Source organism: Arctopsyche grandis, chromosome 3, assembly GCF_051622035.1.
Source record: "Arctopsyche grandis isolate Sample6627 chromosome 3, ASM5162203v2, whole genome shotgun sequence".
Lineage (NCBI taxonomy): Eukaryota > Metazoa > Arthropoda > Insecta > Trichoptera > Hydropsychidae > Arctopsyche > Arctopsyche grandis.
The window spans coordinates 2088923-2113658 of NC_135357.1; the positions used below are offsets into that span (position 1 = coordinate 2088923).

Sequence of the window (24736 nt, forward strand, 5' to 3'; positions counted from 1 at the left end):
AGCTTAATTCAATGAAGAAATTTAATAGCTCGATACCCGAAGATTTTGTCTACATTTCTAATGTAATTCTACATTAGGTACCAGTCTAAAAAAAGTTACTTAAAACAAAACATGACAATTTAATAATGAGCTTAATATGCAGTCCAGATTGATGAGCGCGAACGTATACTTTTGACCCCTTCGCGCATTCGACTAATGATCGCATATTAAACACATTCCAGCGTATAAAAAATATACCAAAATCGATTAAAACTACTCCTCATATTATACGCAGCATAAACTCCATAAGGCAGGTTCGTTTTTTAACATTTCACTGCATTAATTGGCAGTGAGTGACAACTTTTATCTCACCCCAATGCATCATCCCAACGGAGTATCTGCTTATGTGTGCCTTGACGTGGATGATTAGACGAGTAAGATTTATGATATGTTGTCAAATGGATCGGTCGTGATCCGATTACGTGTTACAAATAGTCAGAAGGCAGTGGCGTGCATGCTAATTCAACTATTATATGTGTGTATTCCTACTTCCTTAGTGATATGGAGGTGTGAGATGTGCTGCTGAAGTTTTGTTAAGGGGTCCAAAAATGGTACGATAAGCTTCCTGATTTATCGGTTCGCCATCTGCGGTCGGTTTTTAGTTACTATTTTCTGATTACTATTAAAATTTAGTATGAAATTTCATTGAATTGCGTAACTATTGACGATTTGGCACCAAGGACGGTCAAACGTGATCCATTGTGATGCGGAATAAGATCACCGAAATGGTGCACGCTCGCGCAAAAATGGAAACCGGTTCACGAGTCTCCAGAGATAGCGTCCTTGCCGCTGCTGCCGTCGTCTCCGGTAATTGATGGAGATTCCAACGGCCGGTTTTTTGTCCGGCGCAAAAAAATCGGCGAACCGGTCCTTGGCCGCGTCGGCTGCCATCGCGCGCGCATTTTCGGGACGCGCGAGCCGCCATCTTGGAAACAATGGCGCGCGTTTTTGAAGACGCTTCCACTAATTTCATCTCTTTCCCTGTTTCAGAATGGCTGCACGGCCCTTCAGCGAGCTTCGGCCGATGGACACTCGGAGGTTGTTCGCATTTTGATTCAAAATGGCGCCGATCCGAATCGACAGGACAGCTTGGTAAGAGTCCTCTCATTTTTTGTCTCTCATACTTCCGCAACGTATGAAGTTTCATGTCCATTAAAAAGTGGCGGATTTACTTTGCTAGGGACCTAAGGCGATACAAAAAAGGTTTAAGCTTAAAGGTTTCCGAGAAAAACATAAAAAACCTCGATCCTCTAGAGTAAAAGTACTACTTCCGGTTCAGATAAAAATATTAGGTTATAAAATTTATAATTTTTATTACATGTGAAAAAATTTCAGCTCGATTCAGTTAGCGGTTTGGGAGATAATTGAATTCAAAAACTTAAAAAAAAGAGGACACCTATTCCGGTACCTATTCTGGTACCATTTCCGGTCAACTTAAAAATTTGAAAAAAATTTACGTTGTGTCCATAGCCAGCAGTTTGGCTTAGTGATAGCGTATATATTTAGCATCACTGAGGTCATAGGTTCGTGTCCTCGCCACTGCTGGTTAGATTTGGGGGTTTTGTGACTCCAAATCGATCGTTTCTCTATCAGAGTTTGCCAATTTTATCTGATCATTGCTGAAACGGTTCCTGAAAATTGGTATTAAATCTAATCCTGTTGTCACAAAAATCTGCCTGTGTATAATTTGTATTAATTATACACAGTAATCTGAAATCCATAGATGTCACTATGATTATTATTTCTGATTAATTGTTATATTCTATATATTCTGATTGTATATGTATGTATTACTGTAATTCTGATTTCTGATTGTTTATGTATTTCATTAACGTACACCCGTCGCATTGGAGCAAATCTGTAATGGCGAGTGTGTATTGATTTGTGACAATAAAAATATAAAATAAGAATTTCAGTAACCAATACTAAGTTTCAGTTTCATAGAACTAACGGTGTTCAAAAAATCCCCAAAATACACAGACACACATTTTTTCTAGATCATAAAAACGTGATCAGTAATCGATTCTGAGTTTGAATTTTCGCATGATCATAAAACTTAATCTATTGTTACTACGTACATAGATAAAGTAAAAAGGGCAGGGTTTCAAATTTAACCCCCTCCTTTCCTATTAAAATGGCTGGGCTTAACCGAATGATGAAAGTTATGCTTAATGCATTTTCGGAAATGGGCACGTGCGCGCATAAGCATTGACTGCTATTATCGTATATTATATTTCGAGAAAACAATAAACGCAAAATTATTTGCACATCAAGTTCAAGGATGCTGAAATTTCCGCAATAAATAAATTCTGGCCAATAAGTGCAAATATGAAGCTTCTCGGAATTGTAATAATAATGATATCGACATCAAAAGTGTTAACAAACGTGGTGATATTCAAAAAGTGTGGCTTCTATCGTGTACTTCACATCCATGTCGAGTTCCCATACGTCAACATTGTTTGGTTGCGTTGTTTCAACGCACGATGGGCGGTGAAGAATTTGATTAAGGGTATGTCTGGCTCACCTGTAATTATTACGAACATACGTAATGGCCCAAAATCTGTATACAACTAACATTTTTTTTTTTGTTAATTTACGAGTTTCATGCGCTCGATCCCCAGCTTAGTATATATGTACATATTATATGTAACTACGAGACGAACACGGTTTCTGATACATCTGGCAACACTAAATGACTCAATGTAGTGTATAGCGTCATTGGATTACAAAGGCTAGGTTAGGTTAATTGGATTATCAGACTTAAACGTTGGCTTGGTGCTTTTGAAATAACAAAAAAGAGAGTAAAAAAATTATGGTTGAAAATAGTAATTGAACCATTTTTTTAGTCAGTTAGTTTTAGATTGCTTTGGCTTTTATATCCACTAGTGCATATAACCAGCAGCGTGGTCTAGTGTTGTATTCTTTAGTGCAAGGTGTCACGGGTTCGATTCCCACTAGAGTCTCGTTGTTGGCCAGACCTTGGTTTGTCGAGATCGATCGTTTCTTATCAGAATTTGCCAATTTTTCTGATTTTCACTGAAACGGTTCCTGTAAAATTGGCTTTCCCGCTCCAATTTCCTATTGCAAACCTTGAGTTTTTGTTATATCTCAGGTTTCGCCAGATTTCTCTCCATAGATGTCTCTGTGGATGTATATTGAATGTAAAAATTCGTATTGTTACATGAAAAATGTTATTGATCGTATTGTATACGATGTTTGTAATGTTTGACCATAGATGTCAGGTATTGTTTTGATTTACGTATGTATGTATGTAATCCGTTTATCACACTCGCCGCTTTGGAGCAATCTGTTAGGCGAGTGTGCATGAAAAATAAAAAATATTTTGACAGTTGAAATTTCGGTTCCCGGAAGAATGCACTGAATTGCACTGAATGGTGGCGCAGTTTCGAGAAATATTAATTTTCAGAGGCGCTCAAGAAGAACTTACGCAATAGAGTTCTACAGAAAAGGGTTAGCACCTTCTTATAATAAAAAATATCCCTAGACGATTTTTTGTGGAATTCTATTGCGTTAGTTCTTCTTGCGCATCTTTGAAAGTTTGGATGTCTCGAGAGTGCGGCTCTCTTAAGTGCATTTTTCCGACCACCTGAAGTGTCAATGAGTAGTTTTGGAAAGGAATTGTGATTGATTTGAAATAAAAATTGAAAATTCGCCAATGTGCTCTAATAGAATATGAAAACAGGAACAAAGCTGCTTTAATAACTCAATTTAGGCAAATCATCTTAGAGCTCTGGGGATGCAATATAATAATCAACTTTCTTTTATTAAATTGGTTCTTATTAATTCTGTAACACCACTAGTTTGATGTGTTGCGCTATAGGGGGTCCACACTTTTTTTACTCAAAGTTCTGTTTGTTTTTTTTTAAATTAAATTTTTCAATTTGAATGATTATTTTAAATTGTCTATAAGAGTTATTTATGCATGTTTGTCGATTTTTTTTTATTCGACTCTATCGACAGTCGATCGCCGCAAGGGGTATATCCTGTAATTAACTCTATTCGTACCAACGGCGATTTTGTGGGAACGATATTTACGATTGTACAAGTGAATTGCGATTGAAAAAATCCGATCGGAAGTTATGAATTTACAATACAACACTTCTTTGGATTATCTCGGGTGAAAATTACAGTCCGATATTCACCGTTTCATTGTAATGTCGCACTAAGGTGGCCATTGACTTCGAGAGTTGTCTCAAAGACATTAGGATCACCCAACAGATTGTATTATGATGTGAACAAAGCCTTATAAGTTGTCGATCATTAAAAAAATCGTTTATCCATATGTAAAAGAACAGCGGGTAAATATATTTATAATAGTACTTTTTGCCAGCCCTACTTCAAATGCTGCAGAGGCGTATAAATCAATGATGTGCTAAATCCAGTAGCCGACCCTGGCTACCCTGGATAATTTCCTGTAATTGCGGGGCTGGTCTCCAGCTTCTCGAGGAGTTCCCATGAGCCCCTTTATCCAGCCATCAGCTAAACAAACGACCTCACGAACAGTGGGACCAATTAAACCAGTCCAGCGAGAACAAGGTCACGCCTTGCACTGATTTGCATAATAATGTGTTGGGTTTCGTAACTCCCATATTGTTACTTGGCTTCATATGGGACAAAACAGAGGGTAATCTAAATATATCAAATCATTAGTATGAGTTGTATGTATGTCTGGACTGGAGGTTTCAGTCCGATTGATTATATGTTTTTGTATTTGAACAAGTCTAGCTTACATTCCATGCAAGTAGAGATGTCCAGTTGAAAGTAAAGGTTACATACAGAGCAGTGCTAATATGTTACATATGTTAATACTTCAAATTGAAAGTTAAAAGTGACTCTGTATCAGTGGCATGCCGTCTTAACAATAAGTACAGGTCTGTTACTGAGAGTTGGCGCGTTCTCGTACTCGCACAGAAGCGCGCGAAAGGGACAAAGCGTATTTTTATTATTGAATGCAGAGGGACAGCATACTATGCACCTATTTACCGACCCAACACAAGGGAATTTGTTCGCGCCAATTTTTGGTAACAGACCTGTACATCTAATATCAAGTTGAAGGTTGAACCTTCACATATGCTAGCTCAGTAGTTTTTGATACGTGTTAGGGTTTGCTCATTTAACAACATTTAAAGGTCAAACTCATTCAAGAAAACCCAAAAGGGTAGAAAAATCTAGCAGGCGTGGCCAATGAGTTTAGGTCTTTAAGTAGCTTGCGTGTGACGTCACTTTAGGGCGAAAACACACAGCGATGCGCGTAACACGTGGTTTTTTTTTTTAGATAATTTTAAACATGCGAACAAAATGGGTCGTGCCTTGCACATATTCATGGAACGCCCAGCACGCTCCAAAATAACCCCCTGGAGTATTTTCGGTAAAATTGTATCCTTGCTTGACAATGATCGATAACGGTGTATCCCATATTTGAAGAAATGTAGGAGAACTTGTCGACGTTCCGTGCTGTGTGTTTTCGCCCTTATTGACGAAGGTTACGATTTGCGTCGAGTAGACCGCGCAGGGACTCATCATTTTGACATTTCGACTTGTGTGTCTCTTTTTCGGCCGAAAGGAATAGAATAAAAGGCCAAACTGAGCCTTCGGCCAGCCGGAAATTTCCTCGATTTTCATTCTAATGATATATAAAAACGAACGCGATGTGGGTATGTGCCGGACCGTGGAGACACAGCCAATCAGAGTCAATAAGTCGAGGAGACGCGTGGTAGCGGGGAAGTGTGGGGGGGGGGTAGAGCGTTATGTGACGTCAGGCCGAGCGACGACAGGTAGACGGGTAATACATACACACATCCACAAAGACAAACACACACATTCATTCATCATTTCGAACGGGTTGGATCGGTGAGCGTGTAATGCGGGCACTCAACTTTTTACAATTAATAATACCTGTTAAATTAAAATTACCTTACATTATATTTATATATAACACATAACTTTATTTTAATTCATGTATCGGTTCCTTTCCGAAATTACCCGTTGAAATCAACGGGCACAACACCAGTAATGATATATTTATCTAATCATTTATAAAATGCTTTTTCAGCACGGGAACACTGCACTTCACGAAGCTGCATGGAAGGGTTATAGTCGCTGTGTGGCCCTGCTGGCGACTAAAGCTGCCCTCCATATTAGAAACAATGGCGGATTCGCGCCACTCCATCTTGCCTGCCAAAATGGCCATAATCAAACTTGCCGAGAGATATTGTTGGCTGGGTGCGAGCCAGATATACAGAACAACGTAAGTTGCCTTGACCATATTTGACTATCTTAGGCATGGACTTATATTATTAAGAATTATATTTGTTTCAGTACGGAGATACATCATTGCATACGTCAGCTCGTTACGGTCATGCAGGAGTTACAAGGATCCTCATATCGGCAGAGTGTCACGTGTCAGACCAAAACAAGAACGGAGACACGGCCTTGCACATTGCAGCTGCCATGGGACGTCGGAAACTGACGAGGATCCTCTTAGAAGCCGGATGCAGCAAGTCCTTAAAGAATAAGCAGAACGAAACGGCCAAAGACATAGCGATTCGGAAAGAACTGCATGAGATAGTAGACATTTTGAACATGCCGACGACCAAAACGCGCAAAGAAGCCAAGAAAAGAGACAAGAGTAATCGAGACAAGAGTGTTGAGAGAGTTTTGGATACACCTGATGGAGCGGACAAGAGTTCAAAAAAGAAAAGCAAGGAGAAAGATTTGAACCAGAGTCCCAGCAAGCCAAAGGATAAGAAGAGGGTTAAGAATGTTCATTTCGAAACCAATGCTAAGCATTGGTCGCCGTACGGTTGCCACTACTATCCAGATCCTAGAAATTTTCCTAAACCAAAGCTAGATTCACTGCCTAAGGAACCTTTGAAGAAAGGTGAGCAATACTTTTTAGATCTGGCTGGAAACATATGTAAAGGTCCGGTCGGTGTCGGTTATACTTGTTACTGTGCTCCGTTCTTCAAACATATGGAAGATAAGCTGAACAGAGACAAGCAAGAATTGAAGCATCACATAGATAAAGCTCACGAAAAGTTGGATCAGAAAGTTGCAAACTTGGAAAAGAAAACGCAAGGGCAGATTTCGGAATTGACCAGATGTGTAGCTGCTGAAAGATTTTTATGCAAGGAGAGACAGCAACACTTAGAGCAGTGGCTGACGAGAGGTATGATGTTCAGGGTATCGGAAAGGGTTAGAAAGTTAGACTTCAGTCCTAAAGGATCGGTCGATATAGCTCCATTGAAACGGACGAGAAGTTTAGAAATGCTAGATTCAAAGTCCAAGGCGTGGAATATTATAAAAACTTTCAATAGCAAATTGCAAGAAAATCAGCAGCCATTGACAAGGAAATCCTCTAAAAGTGCAGATTTGTTAGACATCAGTCAAAGCAAGTCAGTCAAATCAAACGATAAATTCAGAAGTGGCGAATGTGAAACAAACCATTTTGACAGACGTAAAAGTGTACGAATGAGCGATAAAAGTGTTTCTTTAGCAAGCTATGCACCCAAAGGTAGTACTAAAAGCAGTTTATCTTCCCACAATGTAACAGCTGAGATTCACGCCAATCAAACACAGTCAGAAAGTGACGACAGGCATTCAATGCATAGTAAAATATCCAGCGGAAGTAATAGCAGATGGATGACCAAAGAGGGCCAAAACAGAATAAGTACACCGGCGATGAACCAGAGTAAAAAAGATTACGAGGATAGTTTGGACATATACGAGAAGAGTAAAACTTGCCTGGATGCGATAGAAAATGATGGATATATAAAAATATCGAGATGTGATGAGAATTACATGTCCAGATCAGTCCCATCTGAAGGTATTCCGAATATGAAAAACCCAGACGAAGTGACAGTCGATGTAGGATCCAGAAGATCGGTACACGAATTGGTAGCAAGGATACAAGAGCGTCAGTTCATTGACGAACTTCAAAGAGAATCTCGTTCACCGACTAGAGAAATGAGATCTCCAGGTATTAGAAGCATCGAAGGAAGAACTAGCAGGTCTATGTCACCAAACTATCAAACTCCAAATCAATACAACAAGAGCGATTGGCAAAATAATACAATTCCATTGAGCGAAAATACTCATTTCAACACTATAGAGCCGATCAATCAAACAGTTCAACCGACGACTAGTAAAGCCCCTCAGAATGCAAAATCACCAAAAAAGTTCAGCTTCCACAACTTGATTCCATTTCCTACCAGAAAAATGTTCAACTTTCATCACAAATCCGATGGAAACCAATCTGAAAGCAGCGACGAGGAAGACGTACCCATAAGAAGTACGCTAGAGCCCGGTCTCATGCAAAATTCAAACCTCCTCACAACTCTACCCTTACCCAATTACGAAAACATGATGTCGAATCAGAACGCACAGCCCCAAAGTCCAAATAAACCCAACGGACATTGCATAAATCCGAGCAACAACCACCTGGCGTTGAGAGGCAGCATCCTGCCGATACCCAAAGATGCATACTTTCACGAAATACCAAACAAACAACGCTTCCACGACGCTCAAATGTTCGGCGGCGAGCACAGATTCGTCAACCAGCACGTCCATCCTCACTTCAATCATCAGATTAAACCGAACGAGAATGTGCACATAAACTACAGCCGGAACCGGAACCCCGTGTACAGCTCCAACGGACTCCTCGGAGAGATGATGCACGACCACATGGACAGGGAACTGTCCAGGACTCCTCAATCGTACACGAACCAACTAGATCAGAACGCTGAGATTGAAATATCGAACATATGCATGCAGCCGATGATGGCAAACAGCCACGGACACTTGATGGCCGGCCAAATGTTGAATTTTCCATCGCACCTGAACGAGAATCATCTATCCAATCGAATGCAGAACTTGGCAATCAACACACATCTTTCAGAACTACAGAGCCAACTGGATAGGGATTCGCATAACGATTCTGGATATAGTACTAAAGTGTACGGCAGCTCCCAAGGAGCTTCTCCGAGTCTCTCCGGCAACGTAGACTGCTCTGAGAATGTTATAAATCAAAAGATGGGTTTGGCTATCAACAGGAACATAACAAACAGTTCTATGGTTCATCCTCACATAGGTGCATCGAGTCTAGTTTGAAAACATCACTATGTAGTATTAAGATTTAATTAAATTCAAAACTCAAAGTACAATGTAATAATAGGTGTATTCTTTAAAAAGACAATGGCCATCGTTTATTTTGTAAATAATTATTGTAATAAGTATTATAGTATTATATAATTTTTCAGGACAGATATTGTATTTATGTGCCACAAATATATTGCAAGGTTTGAGTGTAAGAAAAAAAGTCACAGATTGTGAAATAAAAGTAAAAATAAAAACCTTACCACTGTGAAATGTCATAATTTTAATTAATTACACATATAAATGTATTGCAAATAATATTAATTTTCATTATTTATATATGAATGTGTACGGTGTGCCTTTAGATGTGAAAGACTTAATATATAATAAATTATATATACATATTTGAATCGCGAAATTTTAAATTGTATTTTTATTTCATTCTACATATATATATATATATATTATTTATACTGAACTCGGCTATGACAGAATCTGAGTAATTCAATCAAATACAATGTATATCATGCCATGTCATATCATACCATATCATATACAGTGAGCGACAAAAATAGGTACGCACATAGATTTCGGACAAACAGCGCGAAACAAACCTCTCTACCTGCCGTAAACAATGAGACCCCAACCTTTTTTTTTTTACACAACTCTGTGTAACCGTTGGTTCAAAGATTTACAAAGCTGATGGTCAATTCCCTATTTAGTTTCGCGTTAACTTTGGTTGCAATAGCATCGCATCGGAAAAATGTCGTCCGCACGCCAAATGTCGACCGATGAAAAAGCGGTAATTTTGGCTCTTACGAAAGAGCGAATCGCGTATCGAGACATTGCTCGTCGGGTGGGGTTCAGTGAAGGTTCTGTGAGAAAATTCATCAAAAAATACAGTGATACAGGATTATTAACAAGGGCTCCAGGATCTGGAAGGAAGTAAAAATTGATGGAACGTGAAAATCGTGTCATAAAACGTGCTGCTCTTCAAGATCAATTTATTACTGCTTCTAAAATCAGGGATGAGGTTTACACTTCATCATCCACAGCAGTACATACCCGTATGATCCAAAGGAAGCTGAATAAATTAGGGTTTAGAGCGATCAAATTCGCGAAAAAGCCACTTCTGGCGGTTTCAATGAAGAAAAAGCAGTTGAAATGGGCCAAGGACAAGAAGAATTGGATATCAGAGGACTGGTACAGGGTGGTTTTTTCAGATGAATCTAATTGGAATCTTATTGGATCAGATGGGAAGACCACAGTTCGCCGTAGAAGTGGAGTATGTTTTCACGCAAGTTGTGTTTCGCGACCGCGAAGCATTCCCCGTATGTCATGATATGGGGGTGCATTACAGGATATGGAATAAGGGCGCTAGAGTTCGTCCGAAGGTCCATGAATGCCATCCAATACGAAAACACGATACGGGAACGTGTTTTACCCACCATCGAAGCACTCATAGAATTCGTCGCTGAACCAATATTTCAGGACGAATCTGCACCTTGATATCGGGCTCGTTCTGTAAGTTATCAAACCGTTTTTCTATCTTTAATTTGTTTTTTTATGTGGTAAATATCATCGACTTGTTTTAGATAACCAATTATAAAGAAAGTTTGGGAATTAAATCCCTTACCTGGCCCGGGAACAGTCCAGACCTGAACATTATCGAAAATTTATGGGCGATTTTGAAGAGGAAAGTAAAAGCCTGCAATCCAAAAACGCTTCAAGAGCTGGAAAACATAATAACGGAGGCATGGGAAAAGGATATTTCCCCAAATGTTATAAAAAAATTGTTTTATTCTATGCCCAGAAGAATTGAGGCAGTAATCAAAAACAAAGGGGGAATTACTAAATATTAAGCTTTATTTTATTTATATATTATTGTTTTATGTATATATTATTAATAGGAAACATTTAAAAAATGTATACCGTGAAAACCGCTTTAAATTAAATTAAAAACTCCCGAAGAACTGCCAATACTTTTTTCCCAAATTTGTCCATTTCGTAAATAATTCCAATATCTCAATAAATACATCAATATAATTAATAATTTGTCTTGTTTTATTATCTTAATGATCCTAGTCATGATTTCAGAAACTTTTAAATGAAAAATATTGCGATATATACGAATAAAATGAAATTTTGCTACTGCGTACCTATTTTTGTCGCTCACTGTACATAATATTGTTGTGTGGACGTGAAGAGGGGTTTCGGAGAGAAAGACGCATTAGTGTTGTAGAAGTTGTTTATTGGTCTGCACTCGTTGGCTCTCCAGCTCGGAATGCTCTAAAGTTCGAGAGCGCCCAATATTTATACTCATCGGGCACTCTCTGTACACAGATATTCGCGAGATCCTATTGGTCAATGAGTCGCGCGACCCTATTGGCCATTATACACGACTCTACATTCTATACGTTGAAGCCATTTTGGCGCGAACGCGAGATCAGGTAAACCATCGGTCCACGAGCGCCACTCACTTAATCTCTACGTTTCAATATCATGACTAGAGGTAGGACCGGAAGCGTGCCGTTCTTTGTTTATTGTGCGTTGTGCATTGTTCATTTTTATGATGAACCTTTGTTAAAGGTTCGCTGAACCTTTTTTTTTGTACTCTAGCTTTGTGAATAGACCCAAAACGCCGTGATTCCTGGAAAAAGCACGCTCTCTATCCGCCCTTTAATCATGACTACAGTTTAGGAATTCCAAATCCGAATATTCGAATACTTTTTATACGAACTTATCTTTTTATTTTCAATCTACAGCACATTTAGTTATATTTGATGTTCCGGATAATGATTCTCTTAAAATTTTAATAATATCTTGAACTTCTTAAAACTACAAATAAATAATTTAAAGCGAGCCACCGAGTAGTTGCAATCGGATTAGCCCGAGTAGCATCCCAGATACTGTGTGACCGTTATAATTGGTTTCAAGGATTATATCTAGACTCTAAGTGCATGTAGGCTAAACAATGGCCGCTTATTGGTCCCTTCTCAGAAGTGACCGATTACCGTGGTACCGTGGGACCGAATGTCGTGGGAATACATATCCGAGTACGTGACCATAACAATAGGTAAACAAATCAGACGTCGAAGATGTCCTGAGAGACCTGCCCCTTATAAGGCGGTACTTAGGCGATATCAAGACATTCTAGACTGAGCACTGCCAGTGTGTGTATCTCCTTAATCATCAATAAATGCTGTGACACGACGTTGGCCTTTTACTTGGATCCTCCACCTACCTCTACGCAACACTACTATTCGATATTCGAATATTTGGGATCCCTACTACTGTTTCACTATTTAAAATATTTCAAAGTTATTTAAAAACTTCAATTTTTTATATTTTTATTACTAACATTTTCTATACAAATACATTTTGTTCCTATTCAATATTGGTGAATAGTAAATTTAGCACTCAAAGAATCATCACCATGATCCAAATTTTTAAATGTAGCCAGACTAGTATGATATAAAGGAGTAGCTTTTAGATTATGCGTTCTACCATCGATGATCTTGACGGCTACATAATCACCAGCTCCCATCTTTCTACCACCAGAAGAAAGACAATCTTCAGGCACTTCAACGTCGGGTACAAACACAATGTTGTTCCCTTCGTTTCGGCCGATTAGTGTGTCAACCTTTTTTGCACAACCTTCAATGAGAATCAACTGCGTACTTCCGATTTGTGCAAGATTCAACATCGTAGCGTTTCTATTGTATACTTCCATCATTCGAGAGACTCTCACAGCCTTCACTTCCTTGGGCACATCGTCTTCATACCGTCGATGAGCGGTCGTTTTCTGAAAGAGTGTTTTAAACAATTTTTGAAATTAAAACATACATATCTATGTACAAAATGGGTTTACCTCTCGCATACTATACGGGAATATGTATGCCATGTTGTATTTGACAATTTCTAAAAGGCTAAGAGTGTCTTCGAACTCCTCATCGGTCTCTGAACAAAATCCACATATGAAATCGCTCGTTATTGATACTAAAATCAAAAGAATTATATATTAAAATATTATTGAATACAACATATGAAAGTATCAGCTCTTGTATTTCATGTCAAATATGACAAGAGACCACTTTTATAACGTTTTCACCACAAAACAAGCCCATAGAGTATAATATATGCTTAAATTAATAGTTCACCTCCTGGAATATATTCTTTGACATGATCGATCAATTCTAAATAGCTTTCCCTGGTATAACCTCGCCTCATCCTTTCTAAAACAGTGGTACTACCGGATTGGGCAGGTAAATGTAACGAGTTACATATATTCCGGCGCTCCTTGACGATTTGCAATAACTAAAAAAAACTCATCAAAATAATTCACAAATATTAAAAGTAGGATATTAGTTCAGTAAAACCAATTAAATACCTCATCTGGAAAATCTTTCGGGTGAGCAGACGTGAATCTAATCCTCATCTCGGGATCGATCAAAGATACTTTATCCAACAAGTCGGCGAATCTCAAACCGCCCTTTTTAACTTTGTACACGGTTTTAAAACCCCTAGGCATGTTTGTCGCCGCATCTGATTGTTCATCGATGGAAAGATCTCTATAACTATTCACATTTTGACCGAGCAGGGTGACTTCTTTGACGCCTTGCTCCGACAGTTGTCTGACTTCGTCGAGTATGGATTCTACGGGCCTAGATCTTTCCTTGCCACGAGTGAATGGCACTATACAATAGGTACACATGTTGTCACAGCCTCGCATTATGGAGCTGCAAGAAACATAAAAGCAAATCTTACATATATAATTTGTCAGCCAATGTAAAATTATTGGCCATTTGAAAAATACACTAAAATAATACATTGCTAACAGCTAAAATTACTAGTATACAATTAAACATTACACATAAGCTGATTTAGAATTTTCATTCAGTCTAACAGGCATGACATCTGCATAAGTTTCGTCTAAAGATAGCAAAACGTTAACAGCAGTTTGATTGTTTTCAGTAATTGCTAAAAGTCTCGGAAGATCTTTGTAACTGTCTGGACCGGCCACTGAAATCAAATATATTTATGGAATTGATAATTATGTGGGATTTGATGTGTGATATGAATAAATGTAATGTTAAAGAGTAATGGCAAAGAGTGGTACACATGAGTGTACACTGTTAGGAGTTTGCAGAACTGGGTGACGCCAACTGAAAGTTGAGGAGAAGAGTAGCAGATGGCCGCTAGCCGGATGCGCACGCGCATCGAGTGTATACGTTAAGATCTGTTCATACCTATCCAGCACGACCCATATCCTGCAGGTGTCATGCAAGTGCGGATAGTATTCTTTGGTACATTCTATATGGACGCGCATGAATGCGTAAATGCGCATGCGCGAATGGAGTATGAATACGTCCATATAATGTACCAAAGAATACTATCCGCACTTGCATGACACCTGCAGGATACGGGTCGTGCTGGATAGGTATGAACAGACCTCTATACTTCAATAAACGTGGATCATTAATAAAGATCGCCTTTTAATTATCTCTCCTGCAATCCTCCCTATACCCAGGACTCCTACAATTATGTAATATAAATATCGTAAAATGCTGTGGCGGCTCGCTATACGACATGGTCGAGTTTGGTCACCTTCCAGCGAGTGGGGACCAACTCGATTGTGTTCGAAGTTAGCTACTCACTCTGCCTTCAGCTGTCATAAATAAAACACGTGCATTCAACATGCCAGTCGTCTCATTCGTTCATCCTCCATAATGCAAATAATTGTATATAAACATTTACCTAAGTCGACTGCTTGTTCTTTTACAATCAATTGTGTCTTTAAGCGTTCAGCCATACACCCAAGAATGCCTATTTTCAAGTGACGTCGTGTCCTTTTCTTCTTTACGGCTTTCAAGTGCTGAAGTCGATGCCAAATCTTATTTTCAGCACCTTCTCTAATGGCGCATGTTATAATAAGTACAACATCAGCTTCTTTGATATTGTCGGTCTTTGAAAAGTTGTTGGATTTCAAAATCGACCACACAACTTCAGTGTCGTTCAAGTTCATTTGACATCCGTAAATTTCGAATAATACTTTCCTTCTCTTCGAGCCAATTGAATTGTTTAAATATGGGATCGATTCTTCAGTGGCTGAATAATCCTCAGTCTTAGATAGATTAATGAAATCTCCAAGTCCGGGACCATTTTTAATATTGTTTTTAAAATCAACATTTCTTATTTCTGACGGCTCTGATGATAGATAATTTACTCCATTCCGAAGGTGATTTGATAAAAATAGTCTGTTTTTAATCAGTAGATTATTTATTGACTTCATCATCTGAAACACATATCACTTTACTAAGAAAATAATGCGAAAAATGTGTATTAATAATGATAAAACTGCAGATAAAACAAAATTTTTTGAATACATAAAAATAGAATTAATAAAATTAGCACAATAATTTTCATTAAGAAGTTGCAAAATTCTTGTAATGATTGGCCTCTTGGATAAAAGTTAACAATATATTAATATAACACAATTTTTAGTAGTGAACAAGTGAACCATCGAGGGTACAAAAAGTACTTTATAATGTTATATGATTCATATTTTTTTATCTTTAAAATCCGAATGATTCTGAAGGAAAAGATCTTTGATCAATGCGTTTTGCCAGTGATGACGTTTGGATGTGAAACTTGGACATTGAATGACAATATGCTACACAAAATCCGATTCACTCAAAGAAGTATGGAACGCTGTACGCTCGGCATAACGAGGAAATACAGGAAGCGGAACACGTGGATGAGAAGTATGACAAGGGTAGTAGACATAGTGGATAGAGTAAAGAGATTGAAATGGCAATGGGCGGGCCACATGTCTAGAAGAATGCACGAAAGAAATGCTAGAATGGTACCAGAGAGAATGCAAAAGGGTAAAAGGAAGATCGCAGAGAAGATGAGTAGACGAAATAAGGAAAATGTGTGGGGTAAGATGGATGATAATTGCGCAAAACAGAGATGAATGGAAGCGTGTTGGAGAGGCTTTCATCCAGCAGTGAATGGTGAGTGGCTGTAGATAACGGATCATTGACTATAGTGTTTTCGTGAGAGGTTCGAAAGGGCATTAAACTAAATATATTGAGCGTTTCAGAATACCTAACAGCAGGGGCGTCATTTGGAGGGGGGGGGGGTCTGGGGTGGGCAGCCGCCCCCTCTAGATTTGAACGGGACTATCCACGTTGTTAAATGTATTATTATGAATTTGAATTACAATACTAAACCAACAAAAACAGAATATTGAAATTATTTAGAACACTCTCAGGTATAAACACAGAGAGATGTACATAATAGGAATAGAGAGGCCCTTACGAATAAATAATTGTTATCAATTTTACGCGCTACGTCTCTATAAATTCGCTACATCTCACGGAATACAATCGGATCAATTTACATTTCTCTGTATAAACACGTCGATTTTTCACAGAAAAAAATGTTAACTCCCAAATACATTTTGTTTTGTTGTTTGTCTTGCTTTGAAAGATATTTGTAAAACTCGTTTATCCTTCGAAACAAATTGTTGAATAGGATAGGATATTACTGAAAAAATGATTAAAAGAAATACATTAGTTAAAATTCATATATGTTCACTCATTTTTTTAATATAATACACCCCCCCCCCCCTAGAAAGTCATTACTTACTGGTCAAAAAATCCCCTCCCCCCGGGAAAAGCTGAAATGACGCCCCTACCTAACAGAAAAGAGATTAAAGTAATCGGTTGGTCTATATTTTGTGGTGGTAACTTGGGTTTCAAATTTTATTAATTACTTAGTAGGAATTTTGTGTGTCCATCGTGATATTAATCGATTACTGCGGTCGTAAATAAACAATGATTACATTTTAATTACAGCAGAGGTACACTGGTGAGCATGCGAACGATCAATAGAAGCGTGGTCGTGGTGCAGCTTTTTAGTGTTGCAGAAGAGTGAGTTGGCGACACTGACTCTATGCGGTGAGTGGCCGCGTGACGTCACGCCTCTGGTGCGTCGCTGTCGAGACGCGAGGCGGCCGCGATGAGTCGCCGCGACAGACCCCCTCCTTCAGGTATAAATCGGCGGCCGAAGCCCTAGCGCTGGCGCTGCGCCCCCGAACCCCCTTCGCTCCCTCGCACACTCGCACACGTGCGCGAGATCACACTTCCCGACACGATTGCTACACCCACTGCAGCCACACGCCGACTTTGACAGCTCCCCCCCTCACTCCACACACCCCGACCCCCGCCCCCTCACTCCACAAATTCAATCGCACAATGTCGTTAAATCGTCCAAACATTATAATTTTAACATTTTGTCAGTGTCGATCGTTCAAAATATCAACCATCGATCGCTCATAACCTCCGCATAAATTATTCACTTGACGTTTTGTCGTGTGAGCGAGATGTAGAGCGCCATCTCTTTCTACAGTGCAGAAATCGCGTGTGTTAGAAAGAGACGGAAGATGATAATGGTGACGCCCCTCGAAGGACGAACCACCAATGACAGACTTTCGCGCATACTTTTTCCACCAATCAGATAATTTATAAAATGTTTCAGTGTTTACAAGTAGTACAAAATTAAATCACTCAAATTATTCATACGATGTTTTATAGGTTATATATTCGTATAGATTTTCATATTAAAAAATAAAAGTTGATTTACATATGTGCAACTCGCCGATAACTTGACCTCAATTTTGCCAGTGTTTCACATTGCCAGGGTCTTTGTCATCCAGAGAAAAGTCTCGAGATGATTATTACAGGAACCCGGACGACAGAGAGAGGGACCGAGACAGATGGAGGAAAAGGGAACGGAGCCGATCGGGCGATCGGCACGCTCGCCGTTCCAGGTCCAGGGAGAATCGGAACAGATCCGAACGCAAACCCGACAACACGGACCGCACAGGTGAATTTTCTTCAACAATTCATACGTATGTAGATGCTTTTGACATTGTATACTGATTTTTATTCATCATTATTACAGATACGCGTGTGAGAGAAATGTCGATAAGCCCGACTCATGATGAGGACGACGAAGACAGAATACCCACGCCGCCTCCGCCGCCGAGAATCAGTAAAATATCCATCGGTTTTAATAAACCGGCACCGAAGGTACCGTACTTAGTCACACTGAATGTGATTAGCATTCTTACATAAAGTCGGTTTGACGTTGATTTATTTGTTCTTAGCCGTTGCCGATTAAGATGACTTTGGGGGTTCAGCCGAATCCTAGCACTGCACTGACACTCAAGCCTAAAGTTGCGTCTGTGTTCAATGAGGGTAGTGATGAGGAACCCGAAGAAATGCCAGCGGAAGCTCGTATGAGAATGAGAAATATTGGAAGGTATACTTTCAATGTGAAATGATGTATTTATATACATATGTATTGTGTGGTGAAGTTTCATTTTGAACTTTCGTTGTGTTTTTAGAGAGACGCCGACTTCGGCAGGGCCTAATTCGTTCGGCAAGACCAAGCACGGATTCTGCGATGCTAAAAACATATTCCAAAGAAATTTGAGAGAGGCGATGGACAAAGTGGCGCCGCCGCCGAATCCGTCTTCGAAATATCCCAGTACTATATATAAGCTGCAACAATGAGACTGCGATGTTGTAATACACAGTTCGATATTGCATGGTTTTAATGGATCTTGATCGACCAGATATGAATTTCAAATTGGATTGCAAACAAATTTCACTTCCTCACAAGCAATATTACGCGTATTTTATTCGATTTTGAATTAAGAAATCTTTTTTTATTATAATAATGATAATCAGTCTTTGAATGTGACCCTGTTGTGTGCATACTAATTTTATCTGAAATAAATTTTTTGTTGAAACTCGTTATATTATTTGAAAGAATGCCAAAACCTACACTCCTAACTCGGTATTACTCAAACTATGATTGCGATCAATTTAAATTTAAATAGTTGAAATTAAATAACTGCCTGCTCTATAAAATAACGGCAACAAATTATTTGGGTAGTTAATAATGCAAAAGCGGTCAGTAAAAATGAAAAATTTATCAGTAATTAATGATAAACTTGGTCGTTAACTTATTCCAAATGTTCAGTAGAATATAATAGATTTCAAAGCCATTATTGCTGATATTTAGCGTGTCCTGATGACACATAGGCCTCCTCCAGACCTTTCTATATTCCTCTCTCTCCTGCCCACATCGGCGACAAATTGATTCAGCGATAAATTAGCTTGTAAAAGTCTCTCAATTATTATATCATAATCAAAAACGACTAAAAATATCTAAAGATAGTGTTTTATCTCACGAAGGTGTATTTTATTTACTATATGGGGTATTTATTGTTAGCAGCATGGCTCGGTGGTTGGGCTTTTGCCTAGCACCGAGAGGTGCCGGGTTCGATCCCTTAAGTTGACCTCGATTGAAAAGAATTTATTCCGAGTATAACTGTAATGCCGCTGGTCAGTCCTGGATATTTGTGACTCCAGGTCGATCGTTTCCTATCAGAGTTTGCCAATTTTTCTAGTTTCATTGTTGAAACAGTTCCTGCATTAAATAGGCTAAAACCATTCTACCTTCTATGTCACCACTATTTGAGTATGATTTGTGTACAATAAAATTTATGTACAGATTTAAAATTCATAGATGTCGCGTTAATTTCGAGTTTTTCAGTGTCTCGATTCTGATGCATTGTTTGCGATTGGTCAGTAAGGTACGAATACATTTATAAGGCTTCCCTGGTACATATGTATATAATAAAAATAAAAATTTAACTATATAGTCAGTAGCGAGTCGAAATTGGACTAGAGGAACTAGGCTTGTCCACAAAAATATTTTACCTAGAATTAAAAAAAATTCAATAATCGAATTACAATTAATTCAAATCGCTGTCCATATTTATATTGTTCACTCGGATTAGCGAAGCTTAGAAACCGGAATCGGTCCTATCTGGCGTAGTGGAATGCTATAGTATGGTCCCCCGTGTCGTTCGCTTGCACGGACTCGCCGTCTCTATTCTGTTCCCTTCACGATACTGGCGAATTTTTATGTACAAGTGTTCCGTCGAAGACAAAATATTTTTCATTTATGGAATTTTCACTAAGAATATTCCGATTTGAATCTGAACTTTTTTTTATTAAAATAAAACATATTTACTCAGAAATTCTTGAGTACAATTATGGCAAAGGACTCGTCTCACGAAACGACTCCTTCAGAACAAATCAGTGCGGAGCGCTTGGAAACAAATAATGAGGCCTTGGAATGTTGCATTCTCGATCGACTGTTCGACAAATCATTCAGAAGATTTGAAAACAAACAAGATGTTATTAAGAAAGCTATGCTACTTAAGATATTTCTGCTAGCACAAAAATGAAAAATTATACTGCTCACTTCAAGATAGATTACTATAATTTAAAAATTAAAAATATTTTGTTTGTCTATACCTAGTATTTATATTGTTACCTGTATTTAAAGTCACGCCACGCCACTGCTACACACATGTACATACATATATTAGTGAAGGTTCCATGAAAGCTGGGCACACCGCAAAAGAATATGATTTTTTTATAATTTATTTTATTTCTATTTCACACTTGGACTTTTTTCAGTTGTCTATAAGTTCACTTGTTACTGTGAGCACTCGTAGCTTTGTTCAACAGTCGTGTGTTCATTTGTCATATTTTCAGTAGTCAGGTACAATAAGTGTAGAATTTTTGTATGTACATAGGTACATAATACATATGTATATGGAATTCAATGAAGATTTTTTCCCATGGAGAGAAAGTAGTACGAATTGTGAGATAAAAACAAGATTTGTTGTGCAACTTTTTCATTGCCATCCAACCGATGAGACGTGAGTGAAAAAGAACAACAAACTTATCCTTAAAGTGCATTCAATTAATTAACCCTCAAGTCAAAGACAGCAAAAAAAAAAAACTACCGAGGTTATAGGGTTACCTTTCAGCATTGTTTACATTAGTAACTACATACATACAGACGCGCGATAAATTCGTATTATCAATTAATAAATTTCGGCAGTTGCGATAAATCAAACGCAATTTAGGAACGATTTCAAACGACATTTTTTTAAATGGTAATTTATGAGCGTTCCTTGTCAACCCTGCCATCGATCAAATCGCGTCTTGAGCACACTATTCAATCCCCAAAAATCGAGACCAGAAATCAATTCACGGTTGAACGACCTCTTCATCCTAAAGTGCTGTGAAAAATAATGAAAAACTCTCGTGTATTTGCTTTTGTACCTACATATGTATATATTTTTCCGAATGAAAATGTATTGATTCTTGGTCGTTTTGGTCGACGAGTGGTGTTTCGCTTCCGTTGGGCCGATTTACATAGATTGGAATAGTTATCGTACACGTGCTTGTGTTTGGCTACACATAAAAAGGGTCTGCAGCTTGTTTCAGGTCATCTGACCATCTTTTCCTTTGTCAGCCTCTTTCTTTTTGCCCTATAGCCTTGATATCCATTCTGTTATCGCTCTTGACCATTTATCTTTATTTTCTCTGATGTGATCATCTCCATTTGAATTTTTTGGTTTTTATGCTAATATCTTCAACTTTTGTAATTTTTCTTAGATCTACTGCTCTTTTCTTATGTTTTATGGCGTATCCTAGCATACTTCTTTCCATGCTCCTCTGGCATGTTATAAGTTTCTGGAAGTTTTTTTGAGTGGTAGCCCAAGTTTGACATCCATAGGTCATGATTGGAAGTATGCAGGTGTTGAATATTTTTCTTTTGATTGGATTGGCATATTGTTTGCCCTTTATTATTTATTTATTTATTTATTTAATAGTTTTGGACCATTGTGGCATTACAGGAAGAACCTAATGCGCCACAATGGCCTACATTTGAAAAAGATATAAAAACATGATATAAAAACAAGTAAACTGTAAATAAAGAAAAAAAGCAAAAGCAGAAAACATGGTAAAAAAAAAAAAAAAAAAAAAAAAGTAACAAAAGGAAAATAATACATCATTCAGAGAGAAAAAAAAAAATAACAAAAGTGTAAAAATTAAAAATAAAATCCATAAATCCCATTCTTTGTTTACACTGAACAAAATTAAAATAGTATATAAAAATATACAAAGGAGAAAGAAAAAGTAAAATAAAATGAAACAAAATATGAATAAAAAATAAAATCACAAATGGAAGAGAGTAGATTAAGATTCCACTCATTCATCACATTCAAATTAAGAAAGTAATGATGAGCGCAGGTTACCAGATAAATATGTTAAGATAATATCCGATAATCTACGCTCCCCAAGGTGGAAAATATCACATTCAGGGACAGCAGCAACGATTTCATTGAGAAGTCGAATAGCTCTTGGAATAGGAGCCATTCGAAAAAGAAGTGTGCGAGCAGCAGGTACAACCATCAAATGATGATGTCTACCACGCACATAATTATTAGGGGCATAAAGTCCCAACTGCTCCAGCAACAACGGGCATGACGTATTACCACGCAATAGCTGGAGAACGAAACGAATTAACGAGAAGTTTCTCCGAAGTTCAAGGGAATTATACCCAAGCATGCCCAAAAGGAAAGGAGTAGGATAGAGATATGGGTAATACCCATATTCTTTCCTATATAGGAAACGAAGAAATGCTTTTTGCACTTTCTCAATCATCAGAGAGTAATTTGCTTCATGCGGATTCCACACAATCACATTATACTCTAGCTTACTTCTCACAAGCGAGTTGAAAAGCAAGCGAGAAGACAAGGGGTTGGAGAATAATCTAGCATATCTCAAGACAAATCCAAGTCGACGAAAGGAAACGTCAGCGATTGTCTTGATGTGGTTGTCTTTCGGGGACCAGAATCTTTTCCACGCGTTAGTGATCCTCTTTTCTATTTCTGCTTACATACATATGTATGGTCATTGAAAGACACAATCTGTCCGAGGTATACATAGGACTCCACATACTCGATAGGCTCACTGTCTACCTTGATGATACTCTTGGCTTGGTTTGTCATAGGCTTTGTTTTTGTTTTGCTCAATGTTAAGCCCTACTTTTTTACTCTTTGTTGCAAGGTCTTGTAGCATTACTTGTACGGCTTCTGAGTTGTCAGTAAAAAGTAACTAAAAAATAAAGTTAACCCTTTGAGTGCTGACTGTTGAAAGCCCGCCACGCTGAAAATTTCGTCAACATTTCTAATTAGAATTATTTAGAAATCCAATAGAAAGCAGGTATAAAAATCGACGGCGGAAACACAGTAGTATATCGTGACGACTTTTAATAAGAAATAACAACAAGGTTTTTTTCGCTCGTAATCAGAGAAATTATAATATTTCTCTGGTTGTAATGCGTATCGTCGTAATTCAAAACATTGTTGTAATTCAAAACATCAACGATGATCTAATTTTAGCTCAATCTCGCTCTTTAGCTTAATTTTGATATTTAATTTCAATGTTTTAATTTAATTTTTATTTCGATATTTTGTACGCTACTGGTTTTAAAAGTTGGCCCAAAATCGTCGTTGGTTTGGTGCGTACGGACCATTACACGACATTTTTGCACCATCGTAATGGCGGAGGATCCATTTACTTATATTGATGAACAAAATGAGCAATATGGCAATGTATGAAAACGATCGGATAAGAGGCAAACTTTTTCCTGAATTGTAATCGTAAGTGAAACGTAAAGGAGGTTTTGAAAATTTTGTTTTAAAGTTCTGTAATCCTGTAATGTCACTGTGGCTGTCTTCCATGTAAATAAATAAATATTATGTCATTTTCAAGGGGGGGGGGGCATTAGCCCCTTGTCCTCCCCCCACTGATTCCGCCAGTGCAATAAGTACCGATGATGATGATGATGATGATGATGGTATAAAAAAGTAAACGTTAAAATATTTTTAAAGCATTTTATTCATGACTGTAACACCATGTAAATTATTTTGATAATACATTTAGCTTTTGAGTAATATCCAATTATACATTGTCAATAAGGATAACCTAAAATATAAATGTTAACATATTTCCCTTTTTTTTTTTTGTTCTAGATTCAATTAATATTTTTACTTTTTTACCTATACTTTAGATATTTTTTTTTCACCAAGAACATTTACAGTGGTCAACAACTGTTCCCACACTCTCGTCTCGTCAAGCTATAACAATTAATAATCCTACTATCCACATGATCATACTATACAAAACAATACTTCAGAGACATCTTAAATACTTTCACATGTCGCCAACGGCAGAACCGCAACGCGTCTCGGACAAACAAGTTTACAAGCGGAAGTCAGTGATCAAATCAAATAATTCAATTCAATTCAAATTATATACATTCGAGGAGTCGATAGTTTAAATATTACGACATTTTAAAAATATAATCTATAATTTTAATTTTTACATGTGAAAATATTAAGAACAGGCTTGCCTTGAAGGAAGAAAGTATTATTAAACATTTAACCGATTGATACAAACAAAACAATAATTTTAATTCTTTCTAATTTTATTACAATATATGTATATACAGGGCTCAAAATGGATAATACAAAGAACCGGAATCGGTATTTTCCATCGTTAAAAAATGCGCTGAGGGCGAATTTTTTATCACATGAAAGTCGATATCTTAAAAATTGCAAAATACTATCAGT

The 24736-nt window shown here is 37.8% G+C and overlaps 4 protein-coding genes across 4 annotated transcripts in view; 3 read left to right on the forward strand and 1 right to left on the reverse strand.

Annotated features, from left to right (window-relative positions):
• LOC143910016 (uncharacterized) overlaps positions 1 to 24736 on the forward strand; it is a 358729-nt gene that overhangs the window by 110309 nt on the left and 223684 nt on the right. The window lies entirely within an intron of this gene.
• dgo (ankyrin repeat domain containing protein 6 diego) lies at positions 541 to 9336 on the forward strand. The gene is made up of 4 exons (XM_077446602.1): positions 541 to 546; positions 1030 to 1131; positions 6113 to 6307; positions 6379 to 9336. The coding sequence occupies exons 1-4, from the start codon at positions 541 to 543 to the stop codon at positions 9166 to 9168; spliced, it is 3093 nt and encodes a 1030-aa protein (XP_077302728.1). The 3' UTR covers positions 9169 to 9336.
• On the reverse strand, positions 11386 to 17368 carry LOC143910017 (CDK5RAP1-like protein). The gene is made up of 7 exons (XM_077428352.1): positions 17003 to 17368; positions 14911 to 15448; positions 14025 to 14175; positions 13544 to 13892; positions 13314 to 13470; positions 13025 to 13152; positions 11386 to 12958 (listed from the first exon to the last, which is right to left on the reverse strand). The coding sequence occupies exons 2-7, from the start codon at positions 15446 to 15448 to the stop codon at positions 12545 to 12547; spliced, it is 1737 nt and encodes a 578-aa protein (XP_077284478.1). The 5' UTR covers positions 17003 to 17368; the 3' UTR covers positions 11386 to 12544.
• LOC143910019 (uncharacterized) lies at positions 17031 to 18983 on the forward strand. The gene is made up of 5 exons (XM_077428356.1): positions 17031 to 17209; positions 17860 to 18045; positions 18124 to 18251; positions 18329 to 18483; positions 18569 to 18983. The coding sequence occupies exons 1-5, from the start codon at positions 17179 to 17181 to the stop codon at positions 18735 to 18737; spliced, it is 669 nt and encodes a 222-aa protein (XP_077284482.1). The 5' UTR covers positions 17031 to 17178; the 3' UTR covers positions 18738 to 18983.

What these genes read in the sequence shown, in the direction of transcription:
- LOC143910017 (XM_077428352.1), bottom strand. Translation starts at nt 15,448, where the DNA reads ATGATGAAGTCAATAAATAATCTACTGATTAAAAACAGACTATTTTTA. An exon ending in AGAACAAGCAGTCGACTTAG is followed by an intron (nt 14,176 to 14,910) that starts GTAAATGTTTAT and finishes ATTTGATTTCAG; the next exon opens with TGGCCGGTCCAGACAGTTAC. An exon ending in CAAAGAATATATTCCAGGAG is followed by an intron (nt 13,153 to 13,313) that starts GTGAACTATTAA and finishes TTTTGATTTTAG; the next exon opens with TATCAATAACGAGCGATTTC.
- dgo (XM_077446602.1), top strand. An exon ending in CGAATCGACAGGACAGCTTG is followed by an intron (nt 1,132 to 6,112) that starts GTAAGAGTCCTC and finishes ATGCTTTTTCAG; the next exon opens with CACGGGAACACTGCACTTCA. An exon ending in AGCCAGATATACAGAACAAC is followed by an intron (nt 6,308 to 6,378) that starts GTAAGTTGCCTT and finishes TATTTGTTTCAG; the next exon opens with TACGGAGATACATCATTGCA.
- LOC143910019 (XM_077428356.1), top strand. Translation starts at nt 17,179, where the DNA reads ATGAGTCGCCGCGACAGACCCCCTCCTTCAG. An exon ending in CGACAGACCCCCTCCTTCAG is followed by an intron (nt 17,210 to 17,859) that starts GTATAAATCGGC and finishes TCACATTGCCAG; the next exon opens with GGTCTTTGTCATCCAGAGAA. An exon ending in TTAATAAACCGGCACCGAAG is followed by an intron (nt 18,252 to 18,328) that starts GTACCGTACTTA and finishes ATTTGTTCTTAG; the next exon opens with CCGTTGCCGATTAAGATGAC.